At 43.8% G+C, this 12,942-nt stretch overlaps 1 protein-coding gene across 2 annotated transcripts in view; it reads right to left on the bottom strand.

Annotated features, from left to right (window-relative positions):
* SLC22A15 (solute carrier family 22 member 15) overlaps positions 1-7,778 on the bottom strand; it is a 37,735-nt gene extending 29,957 nt beyond the window's left edge. The window contains exon 1 of one of the 2 annotated variants that reach the window (XM_090150325.1): positions 7,529-7,778. In XM_090150325.1, the coding sequence (XP_090006451.1) occupies positions 7,529-7,615 (87 nt within the window). In that variant the 5' untranslated portion in view covers positions 7,616-7,778. The remainder of the gene's footprint in view (positions 1-7,528) is intronic. The other variant, XM_031613011.2, reaches the window with a different exon arrangement.
* Between the last annotated feature and the right edge of the window lie 5,164 nt (positions 7,779-12,942).

Below are 12,942 nucleotides of genomic sequence, written 5' to 3' on the forward strand. Positions count from 1 at the left end.
ATGCTAGAGGCCACCTTATTTTTGCAAGTCTGATGAACTCATCTGCTCTGAGTTATTCCAAAAGGGCAATCCGCCTATTAAGCCACATGATTTCTATTCCTATTTTTTTCCCCTAAACAACTGTGTGCGTGTGCCTGCAGTAGGGCCCTAAAAGCATCTTCTTGTTGCAAAGTTATTTTCTGATGCTGGCAAAGTGTTCTTCGATGAAAGTAGTGCTCCCTTCTTGGGAGCACAGTGGGAGAAAACCCCACATAATGGAAGAGGCTATGTTGCACCTAGAAAGTCAAGAAAAGCCAGGCACATGAAAACAGTGTAATAACCCAGACACTTGATAAACCCATCCCACTCCAAAAGCAAATACTGCTCAAGAATACTGTAACTGTTGATGGCTATTACATGTGCAATCAAAGTAAGAAGGAAGCCTGGAAACTAGAACTGCATGAAAGGAAAGATGTTGCAACTAACCTAACCCATAACAAAAAACTGAAAATATTCAGTAACTTCTTTATTGATGAATAATAATAATAATGATAATAATTAAAGGATGAGCAGAAATAAGATAACGAGTTTTTTGCTAGTCTATCATCAGTCTTCTATTGAGGCAAAATCCTTCCAGACAATTATCTGTAAGATTTACTTAGAAAAATATGAAACAACTTACCGGATTTAAAAGACATCCATAGGACTCTCCAACTTAGCCACACCACTCCCTTGAATAAACTGACATCTATAAAGAAAGTACACCAACCTGAAAAAGAGACGCACAGTCTTGCTGCCCCATAAAGCATCAAGTTCAGTGACATACATTGACCAAGTTTGCTGTATGTCTGAATATCACAGCAGTTGACTGCATGCTGGTAAACTAAAAACATGTGGCCAGAACTGCTTCCATTCCACAGCATGCTGGACTATGTACAACAACACAGAGGCAAGCATAGCTATCAAGCACAGGCTCATGTGCTGCAGCTCAGATGGCTGGGATGGGACTTCCCACTGCTCTGATAAAATCCCCCCAGTGCAAAGAAAATAGAGCAAACCTTGCGTCATAGGTTGACAGCCCTCTAAATATGAAGGAGGAAATTGCAAAATGTGATATCCTACTGCTATTTTCCCACCTTTAAAAATCAGAAGGCAGGAAGAAAGCTTAAGTGCCTTATTGAAATATCCACGTTTGAAATATCCACATGTAAGCCCATGGTTCTTCTCTGCTAAAAACTCACATACTGAAGTTTGAGAACTAAGCTGATAAACAAGAACTTGCATTTAAATAAGCATTTACTCATAACTCTTCTCAGCTTTCTTTAGCCCAGGTTATTAAACCTTCATTTTGTCCTGCAAGGCAAATTATAGACCTTCCCCCCACCCAAGCTCACCGGGATTAGGAAAATGATGAAACAAATACAGTGCTTGCTCAGGTTAAATATTGATAACAGCAGAACTGACTTCCTTCCACATCTAGCCAGAGGTGATGTTATAAACAGACAAAACAAAAAACATGCTGTTGTTCCAATGCACCTCCAGTCCACTGGGATGGTACCTGCAAAGAGCAAGACTCAATGCAAGAAATACACACAGACCATCACATTACCCTTAAACCCAAGTACTTAACTTCAGCAGTTGACTCTGTGGATTTCTGTTTAGGTTAGACATCAGGAGGAAGTTTTTCTACACAAAGGGTGGTGACACACTGGAACAGGTTGCCCAAGGAGGTTGTGGATGCCCCATCCCTGGAGGCATTCAAGGCCAGGCTGGATGTGGCTCTGGGCAGCCTGGTCTGGTGGTTGGTGACCCTGCACATAGCAGGGGGGTTGAAACTAGATGATCATTGTGGTCCTTTTCAATCCAGGTCTTTCTATGATTCTGTGATTCTTTTAATCAAGAAAAAAGCATCTGAGTGCACAGAACTTTGCTTCTCTTGATGTCACCCAAATAATCACGTGCAAACTGGAAACAATTATTCTGAATCCAATTACAGAATCACAGAAATACCAAGGTTGGAAAAGACCTAAAAGATCATCCAGACCAACCATCTACCTATCACCAATAGTTCTCACTAAACCATATCCCTCAACACAACATCCAACCGTTTCTTGAACACCTCCAGGGTTGGTGACTCCACGACCTCCCTGGGCAGCCCATTCCACTGCCTGACCACTCTTTCAGAAAAGCAGTATTTCCTAACATCCAGCCTGAATCTCCCCTGGTGCAGCTTGAAGCCATTCCCCTCTAGTTCTATCACCAGTTACATGAGAAAAGAGGCCGACCCCCAGCTCGCTACAACCTCCCTTCAGGTAGTTATAGAGAGCAATAAGGTCTCCCCTGAGCCTCCTCTTCTCCAGACTGAACAATCCCAGCTCCTTCAGCCACTCCTCATAAGGCCTGTGCTCCAGACCCCTCACCAGCTTTGTTGCCCTTCTTTGAACACGCTCCAGGGCCTCAATGTCTTTCTTGGAGCGAGAGGCCCAAAACTGAACATAGTACTCGAGGTAAATTAGAATCACAGAAACACTGAAATGTATTTACATACCAGCCAGTAAAATCATCCGGCAGAAAAGGAAGCCAAACTATCTTAAGTGAAGGGAATGTCATTGAGGAGAGCAATGATGACGTGGCTTACTAGTGGAAAAACACAGCAAGTTTACTGCCTACAAAACACAGGAAGATTAGAGAGTGTATGTACACAAGGGCAGGGAAGAAGGAAAGGGAGTAGTGTGTCATAAAGTAAATATCTGTTTTCCATCATCTTTGGCATCCAGTACAATTATGTCCAACTTCCCAGCTCATCTTCCAAAGACGCTCAGAGGACAGACAAGCAAGACTGACAGTTTCAGCAGAATTTGCCATGCTGAAAGCCATCTTGATTAACAGAAGAGAGGACTGCTTCAGCTCCCACCATAGGCAATAACTATCCCACTGCACAAAATATCTGATGTAACAATAAATGTTAATAACACAAAAAACCACCTCCCTGTATGTTTTAGCCATACAACACAAAGATACCAGACACCATTCACCCGATGCCTCCCAGTTACTTTCTGTTTCTGTTAACAAGATATCCCAAAAGCAAACTATTCAACAATAGCTAGAGTAAACTGTGGCAGAACAAGTTCCTTCTGACAGCTTTACTCCTTACACAGCACAATTATTTCTCCCATCATCTTTGCTTTTGATGGAAAAAAATCATACCATCCCCATCGAGAACCTCATCACACAGAAGCATGCTCTCTATAGTTGGGGTGCTGGTAAAAAAAAATATATATAGTTTCTGTAGTAAGTGATGGCAGGTTCCTCTGTTGCTGTGCATTCAGGATATCCACTTCTGGGTGTTTCTCCCCATATTCACACTTCTTGCCACATTAATCAACAAGAACTCTTCGTTCTTCAACAGCACATTGATCAGGAATCTTCTAGGACTGAACTGCACAGAAACTGAAGCCAGCCTTGCAAATTAGGTTGCAAAAGCTGATCAGATGTGTTTATATCGAGACATACACAGAACATGTTGTTTCAGTGCCAATCATGAGAAGAGCAACAAAACCTGGGAACTGTGGGATGACATGTAGAACCACCTAAAAATATAAACTCAACTACATGCACTTTGTGGTTAAGATCTAACTGTGCATATAAGCATATGTCTAAAGCTTAGGGTGACACTGGTTTGGATTGAGGTGACTGTGAGTGAAGGTAGATATGCTGGCAGCTGATAAGGTGCTCATGTCTCTTTCCTTACACTTCAGATTTGTTTTGTACTTTCCATTCAAATAAAATCCTAACAGAATACCTCATCAAGTACAGAGTAAACTGTACTAATTTATGATCAAGTGAACATATCTCAAAGAACAGCATAATTAACTCTAATACAAGCATTGAAAAGATTCATAGACAAGATTTCAATGTTATCACTACAACTGCAGAATGACGTCCCACACCATTCAGGAAGCAGAACAAGGAGAATAAAGAATGTTACACCAAGACACACAGTTAAGCATTGCTATGTATGAAATCACATCTGTATCCTACTGAAGCCAGACACTGCTTCAAACTGAATTATTCCTCAAGGTCCGGAGAGAACTTACTTGGACAAAAAGTTTAAGTAAGCTACCTGCTTTCCCTCAGCAGGCTTGTGCAGGCAGGCTCACTAAAGAGCAGAGCTCTGCATCATGATATTCTAATGATGGAGGTCATTTGCTCGCTGCCAGCCACAAGGAGATTAGCAAGACCTCTCAGTAGGGCCACAATGCATCAGGAGTATCTTTGTCTAAAGTTAAAACATTTTTCCAATAACCTTGATTACACTATCCTTACTATCTTGTCTTCCCTTCATTTAGTGATAATTCCAAGCTAGAAAGAAACAGCACCCTGACTAATTATTCATACTACCACCCAGTGAGCATGTCACCCAACCTCAGGCAAAGATTCTTTCACCTCTGCAGACAATACCTCCCCCCTTTTAAACTCTAAAATGTTTGAAGTATCTTTTTTAAAAGAACCACAGTAGCAACATGCTCCCGTTCTCAGATTCCTATCACAGGCTCTGTTTGGAACTGACCAGTCTTTCACATTCACTGGTCAACACAAATCTCCTTCAACTGTCTATATTGACACAGGAGAGCAACAAACATTTTTTTGTATGCTCTTAAGCATCTGATCAAGATATGAGACTGTTCAGGGTTGCTACACATTAAACAACAGCACAAGACAATTATTTAATAACACACTTTCTCCAAAAGATAGCGAGCGCTTTTCTAGAAACCAATAGGTGTCAAACAGCTACTTTCAGTTCTAAGTAAAGTAATAAGTATTCTAAGAGTTATCAGCTCACCTTATGCCTCTCTAACTCTTGAATACACACTGAAAATGCAAGATTAATGCAGCCTACAATTCATAGCCTAACCCCATACCCATCAGTTAAATATGGCTTTCAGGTAAGTCTATAGAAATTAGAACAAAATGTTTCCCTGCTTTAGCTATCGTTGTACTACTATAAAGATAGCATCCAGTTCTGCTGAACATGCCCTAAAATCTTCCAAAGCCATTAGATTGGCAGTGAATAAGCCAAGCATAGTTGAATAGAGTAACAGCTCCAACAAGTTAATGGATAACTACAGCAGGTAATACAGAAACAAAACAAAGTGAAAACAAATACCTTGCAAAGTTGAAAGAGACCTACCAGCCTAATACTGAGGCCTGTTTTACGCTGATGATATACAATCAATCTTCCAACTACCAGCAACCTGGAGGGTTTCCTCTCTCACCCCCCCCTCCCAGCAGTATCATTAAGCTTGTCCCATAGGTCTGGGACCAGTTCATTCAAGCCCACATGAAAACTGACAGCCACACGGAAAGTTTCACGCAAACAGACTTGTGCATTTGGTAGAGCTTATCCCAGAGAAATTCTGTGAGCTAAACTATGTTTGTAATTAGAATTTAGAGAGCAGACGAGAAGACTTTATTTTGGCACATCAGTAAGGAACGTGACAAAAGCAGCTTAACATGTGAGAACAAAACCACTGTAACATAAGGGAAAACTACAAAGAAGTACAAAAGTCAATAGATCAGAAATATCCAGAGATAAAAAAGCACAAAATCTACAAGGAAAGGTGAAAATCTGCAAGGAATCTTATGAGGTAGAGAACACAGAGTTTGAATTCTGTATACTTGTGTCTAGATGAAGAAACTTGACAGTTCAGATAAAAAGAACAGTTTTCACCCTGTGGTACTCTTATCTTTAAGAACGTAGAAACAGTTTTGAAACAAATGTGCCAATGTGAAAACACAAATCCAGCTGAGGGAGCATGTAGCAAAAGACAGGGAAGCGAGCAATAAATTAGAAGAGTCAGTCCTTAGCAGACTGACAGACTAAGAGGAGTTCTTCTGTAGACAGATACCGCATCTAATCCACTGAAGGAGACCATGATTACCTAAATCCACATCACATGAGCCAAATACATTACACCTTTGTGTGCATCCTCCAGATTGTGACAATAAACCAAACAGAAGACTAACACTAGTCATGGCAACAATCTTCAGCTTGATTCTAGCACATCCCAATGACGTATCATGTACTCTGGCACCAACAAAGGAACGTAGAAAGCAATCAGCCACCCAAGCAGGAACTAGTTGTATAAAACTGACTCATTGGCTGGCAGACACAAACCTCCATCTGCAATGTTTTCTGTACTCCACATCTGTACGACACAGGAATTTATATCAGTCAGAGGATGATTCTCATGGGTAAAGTTCAGGAACTAAAGATAACACAAGAGGGAAAAAGACCTGTACACCTGTTCCATTTCTATCTTACAACTATCCTGAATATATTAATATATAATATATATTACAGTCTACTTCTGAGTGGAGAAATAAGTTAAGCTGTCACAAAGCAAATGAACAAGAAAAGGCATTACAGAACAGTTACTGGGAATAAAGAGCACTTGTCATAGTTGCAAACCATGACCAGCATTGGAAGAAATAGCTAATAACTCCTTACTCCCTAACCTTTAGTGAGCACACAAGTTGCCTGGACAGCCAGTACAACAAGCTCTAATCAATGCTTAACTTTAAAAGATCAATCAGATAACGCATGGATGGTGGAGAAAATTGAATGGGGATAAACAGTAGAAGGAAATAGAAACATACAAGGTCTTTGCCATTCAACATCTCAGCTTCGCAAGCACGTACAGAATCCCCAACTGACAGAACTGAGCATCTGATGGTTATCTGATGTTATCTGATGGTATCTGATCTGATGGTATCTGAGTTACCTGATGATATATGATGAGTTTCTTATCATATCTCTCCTCCATCAATCCCTTAGCTGGCAGAAGATATCTAGAGTCTCAGTGCTTATGACTGGAAATTCCAGGTGACCATAAGGTACAGTCAGTAGAGGGAGGGATGCTGTTAAGCCCCCCTGTTCCGCGAAGCAAGTACACTTCTGTGTTGGCTGTATTCCAGAATTAATAAGTCTAGATGAAGTCACCACAATCACAAGTTTGATAAGTTAAAACGGAGTAAATTAACACGTGTCAGATTTCAGCTGTACCCTATGCCTAGGCCAGACTATGAAGATGGACATTCTCCTCACACCTACTTCATAGAATCGTTAAGGTTGGGAAAGACCTTTAAGATCAACTAGTCCAACCGTGCCCACTGAACTGCGTCTCTCAGTGTCTCATCCACACGGTTCGTAAACACCTCCAGGAAGGTGACTGCACCACCTCCATGGGCAGGCGTGCCACAGCCTCACTACTCCTTCCGAGAAGACATTTTTCCTAATATCCACCCTGAAGTCGTGCCCGATCCCCTGCGGAATCTCCAACATCTGCCCTTCATCTGACTACGCGCCCTCCGTCACGGCGCACGGAAGGACACGAGCCGGGACTCCTGCAGGCACATGCAGCACCGGCCTCGCGCCCCCAGCTCACCCTGCAGCATCTCCAGCCCTGCCGCCGCCCACAGGTCACCCCAGCGCCTGCACCCCGAGAGCTCAGCACCCGGCTGCAGCCCACACGCGAGCACCCCTCACCTGGAGGAGCACGGCCAGCAGGACGCACAGATACACCTGGTAGGGTCCCATCTGCCCCACCAGCGGGAACGCCTCCTCCACCTCCATCCCGCCGCGTCGCGCATCCCCGGCCCGGGGCGGGCAGCGGAGCGCCGAGCGGGGCCTCAACCCGCAGGAAAGGGCGGGAGGCGCGAGGCGGCGCTCACGCGCAGCCGCCGCCCGCGAGGGAAGCGGAAAGGCAGCGGCCGCCCGAACGCCGTTAAGAGCGATAGGCGCATGCGCGCGGGAGGGGTTCCAGTAGGAGGTGGGAGGGAAGGGAGGCTCGCCTACTCCTCGGGCTGCCATTGGCTGCCGGTGAGGAGAGGGGCGGGAACGAGTGAGGCGGAATGTGGGGCGTGCGAAGGGGAATGTGGGCTAGGCGGTGTGTGTGTTTGCTTGCGGCGGGTGTCTGAGCGGTCTGCCGGGTCTGTGGGGCGGTGTGAGGGACGTGTGAGCGGAGACTGTGGTTGTGTGATGGGTTCTGTGGTCTGTCTGTGAGGGGAGCGTGAGGGAGGCAGTTGCTTGGACTGAGAAGCTGTACCCATACAGAGCGCTCTGCTTAAAGCCTGCAAATTCATGTGTGATCACTGTATCCTGACATCCATGATGTGGCCCTTCCATGATGTTGCCCTTCTTTTGTCTAAAAAAAGGCAACAAGGCTTGCGAAGGGCTTGGAGAATGCGCCCTCCTAGGAGCAACTAAAGGAACTGGGGCCATTTAGTCTGGGGAAAAGAAGGGTGAGGGGAGACCTTATTGCTCTCTTCAAATACCTGAAAGGTGCTGACAGCGAGAGCGGGGTTGGTCTCTTCTCACTGGTGACAGGTGACAGGACGAGGGGAAATGGCCTCAAATTGCACCAGGGCAAGTTTAGGTTGGATACCAGGAAAACATTCATTACAGAAAGTGTTGTTAAGCACTGTAATGGGCTCCCCAGGGAGGTGGTTGAGTCACCATCCATGGATGTGTTTAACAACTACTTGGATGTGGTGCTCAGGGACATGATTTAGCAGAGGGTTGTTAGAATTAGGGTAGTATGGTTAGGTCGTGATTGGACTTGGTGATCTTTAAGGTCTTTTCCAACCTGAGCAGTTCTATGATTCTGTGGTGTAACTGTGTCAATGGACATGGGAAGAGCCACAGATATCATCTATCTGGACTTCAGTAAGGCCTTTGACGTGGTCCCTCATAACATCCTTCTCTCCAAATTGGAATTATTTGATGGGTGTACTGTTCAGTGGACAAGGAACTAGTTGTGAGATCGTAGCCAGAGAGTGGTGGCCAATGGCTCAATGTCTGGTTGGAAATCAGTGATGAGTGGCATCCTTCAGTGATCAGTATGGGGACTGGTGCTCGCTCTTTAATCACTTCATCAATGACATGTATTAACAATGGAATCACATGCACCCTCAACAAGTTTGACACCAAGCTGTATGGTGCAATTTACATGCTCAAGGAACGGGATGACATTCAGAGAGACCTAAAAAAGCTCAAGCAGTGGGCCCAGCTGAACCCCATGAGGTTTAGAAAAGCCACGTGCAAGGTTTTGCACTTGACTTTCACAACACCTACTATCAGTACAGGCTGGAGGATGTAAGGATGGAGCACAGCCCTGCTGAAGGGGACCGGGGCGGGAGAGTGGAGGGGGTACTGGTGGATTGCAGAAGGACAAAAGCCAGCAATGTGCAATCGCAGCCCAGAAGGCCAACCGTATCCTGGGCTGCATCAAAAGAAGCATGGCCAGCAGGGTGAGGAAGGTGATCCTGCCCTTCTACTCTGTGCTGGTGAGACCTCACCTGGAGTACTGTGTCCAGATGTGGAGTTCTCAGTACAAGAGACACAGACATATTGATGTGGACCTATTGGAGCACATCCGGAGGAGGCCACAAACATGATCCAAGGGATGGAACACCTTTCCTACAAGGACAGATTGAGAGACTGTTCCACCTGGAGAAGAGAAGGCTCTAGTGAGACCTGAGATTGGCCTTTCAGTATTTAAAAGGGGCTACAAATGAAGGGGGCAGACTCTTTCTCAGAGTCTGTTGTGACAGGACAAGGGAAAATGGTTTCAAATTAAAAGAGAGGAGATTTAGGCTGGTTATAAGGAAGTAGTGTTTTACAATAAGGGTAATGAAGCACTGGAACAGGTTGCCCAGAGAGGTGGTGAATGCCCCATCCCTGGAAACATTCAGGGTCAGGCTGCATGGGGCTGTGAGCAACCTGATATCGCTGTAGGTGTCCCTGTTCATTGCAGTAGAGTTGGATTAGGTGACCATTAAAGGACTCTTCCAACTCAGGTGATCCTATGATTCTATGATACCTCAACTATGCAATGTTCTGTAATTATACACCACTTGCTGTTTGTTGGAAAAAAAATAAAAGGAACACACACAGATTTGGCATGAGAATATTATGTATGTTCCACTAGAGTTTGGTTCTGACCCTTCCAAAATCATACTGTGCTTGGTTTAATACTCAGTGAAGAGATCTTCATAAAACTGTAATACTTGCCATGTGTTTTATGAAAGCTTTTTGCCATTTGTTTAAAAGGCCTGCATTGTGAATGTGTAGGACAGGTTCGCATTTAGAAGTAAGAGCTGACTTATGAAAGAACATGAACTCCACTAAGTGAGAAAGGAGATAAATACATCTGTGAAATACTTGAGAATATTCATGCAGAGTGGCCATGAACTTTTCATGGTCCATTTTCATTCTACCTTCACAATAAAACTCCAGAATGTAAACAAACTAGGATGTTGAGACTTTTTTCCCAGTGGTACCAAGAATCAGCAGCAATGCCACTCGTGCCTGTCATGTTTTTGCTGTATGAACAACAGCTGGAAAAAAAAAAAAAAAAAAAAAAAGAGAGCTGTGTTGTGAGATGTGACCTTTAGGGCCATGCCAAGAGTCTAGGAAATAATATCATTTCCTTACTATAAAAATCTTGGCAAATTGACAAGCATCAAAGCAATTTACTCTTAATATGAAATTCACCTTTGCCATAAGCACTTCTTTTCATATTTGAGGCTTAGTACAGATTGATTAAAGGCAAAACAGCAAAGGATTTCTGAAATGTCAGGACCTTTCTGGTGTTCATCCAACCGCACTTGTCTCATTTTAACACTTGGCTAAGACTCAGAGGAGATGTTCTGATGCTTAGCACAATTGATGTTCCACTTCCTGCGCACCCTTCCTACCCAGCCTTTCCATTCACCACTCTCAATGGCATTTGGAGCTTTAACTCGGCCTGTCCTCTCTCGCTTTTGCCATCAGCTCTCCAGTGAGGTTCACCTGGGTCCACTGCTCAAGTCTCTTTACGTCCCTTTGGATGGCATTTTGTCCCTCTGGTGTGTCAACTGCAGCCCACAGCTTGATGTCATCTGCAAACTTGCTGAGGGTGCACTCAACACCACTGTTGGTGTCATTGATGAAGATATTAAAGAATACTGGCCCCAGCACTTACCCCTGGGGAGCACCACTCATCACCAGTCTCCATCCAGAGAGCTGAGCCATTGGCTAGAAGTTTGAAGCAAGAAAGTCAGCTGGGTTTAGGGGAATGACAGGAGGAACTGTCTGGGTGAAGTAAAATAGCTGTAAACCATCAGCCTAACCCCTAAACACTCAAGCCACCTCATGTCTTCTGCTAAGACCATATGCTGAACTTAGAGGAAAACAAGCTTTTCCATCTTCCTGATTTTCACTGACAGTGCAAGGTGTCTACCCCCATGATCCCACTGGTTTTGGAAAGATTTGGATGCAATATTCAGAAGCTTCAGTATTTTATTAGTAAAACAGTAGTACTGCACTCCACTTGGCCAATGGTCACTCCTCACTGGAGACCTCAGAGCTTCCCAGAATATTACTGTCTGTGAAATTCATTAATGTGCAATTTGCTCCCTCCTCCTCCTCATTAATAACTATATCAAATAAGACTAGTTTAAACAATCCTGTCTTTGGGGAATTTTTCTTTTAATGAGACTGAACCAGGCTTCTTAGGCAGACATAAATGTGGTATACTTTAGGTTTTCCCACATCGCTCCCAATTTCCCTTCTATTACCTCTGCTTCGTAGTGCTGTTGCACTTTAGATGCTTGCCTGACAAATTATGTGGGCACCCCAAAATTGAGACACCTTCTTGACTTCTTTTCAGCATTTCTGAAGTAACCTTCATGCATGTCCCCTCCTGTCTGTGTATAATGTTGGCCATTCAAAACACAAGAGCTAGAAAGGGATAATCCTAAGCTGAATTTCTCTCTAAAAATTTGTTAAATCAGATTTCATAAAGCTAACGTCTCATTCTGGTTCATTAGCATCATGTTTCTAGATTTGTTGTATTAGTTCACAGTAGATTCTGAGGTGGCTGTTAATTTTGTTTTGGAAACGCAACCAGTAATAGTTTGAAAGAAGATCTTAAAAGAACTACTGATGTTTCCTCCTTCTAATGGGAACTTCTGATTCATTCAAAAGGTGGCCACATAAATCCTTGATTCAGCAGTTGGCACAGCTGAAGTTCAAAGCAGATTTCTAAGCATCAGCTTTTGGCCACAGCAAAAGATCAGCTTTGGGGGAAAAGGACTTTTGCTTTTGTGCTGTCCTGTGATCTTGCACTTCAGAAGGCATCCATCTTTTCCTGGCTCCTATCCTCTTATCTCAGAGAAGGTTTCCACCACATCAGCTGAGCTCAGGGCTAAATGACTGAACTCTGACTGAGACAACAAGAGCGACAACTACAGGGAGAGTTGGTGGAAACCTCTTCTGTAAGAAAGTGAAAGGGGTATGGTTTGTAAATAGCTACTGTTAAACAAGCCTAGGGCTAAAGGAGGTTCCCTTCTTTGGACAGAAATAAAGTAGAAGTTCTTTTTCTCTCCTGGCTTGTTCTGATCCACAGCAACATGACAGAAGCAGTCAGAGGGGCTGTTTGGCACCTGCCAGAATGCTTGCTTTTGCTGGCCTCCTGTTATGGAAAATGAAGATTTTTTCAACCAGACTAATCAGCTGCACATTGCAGCTGGCTTGCCCCATAATACCATGCAAAGCTAGCATATGGCTCATTACAATATACTCTGACTAAGTGTTCAGCCAAACAATCCACCAAGGCATTATTGCTTCTCTGATGTGCCGTTTGCACTTTTTGCAAACAAAGCAACAAACAATTCCTTTGGAGACACTTTTCAATTTTAGATGAGGCTTGAAAAAGCTGAATTTCTCACTGTGCTATGAAGGAGGTTACAGGCTGATTCTCCATCTCTTGCTAGATGAGCATTTCAGGTTCCAGAGGAATCTGAGTTTCCTTACACATCACATATCTCTGATAGTGGATGGCTGCTCTAAAGCTGGTTGTCCTGGTCTCGTCCAAAGGCACACATCTGTTTTTGATATCCCTCTTGTCCAGCAGTGTC

The sequence above is a fragment of the Phasianus colchicus genome, chromosome 1 (genome assembly GCF_987193195.1).
Source record: "Phasianus colchicus chromosome 1, bPhaCol1.hap1.1, whole genome shotgun sequence".
NCBI classification, from domain to species: Eukaryota; Metazoa; Chordata; class Aves; order Galliformes; family Phasianidae; genus Phasianus; species Phasianus colchicus.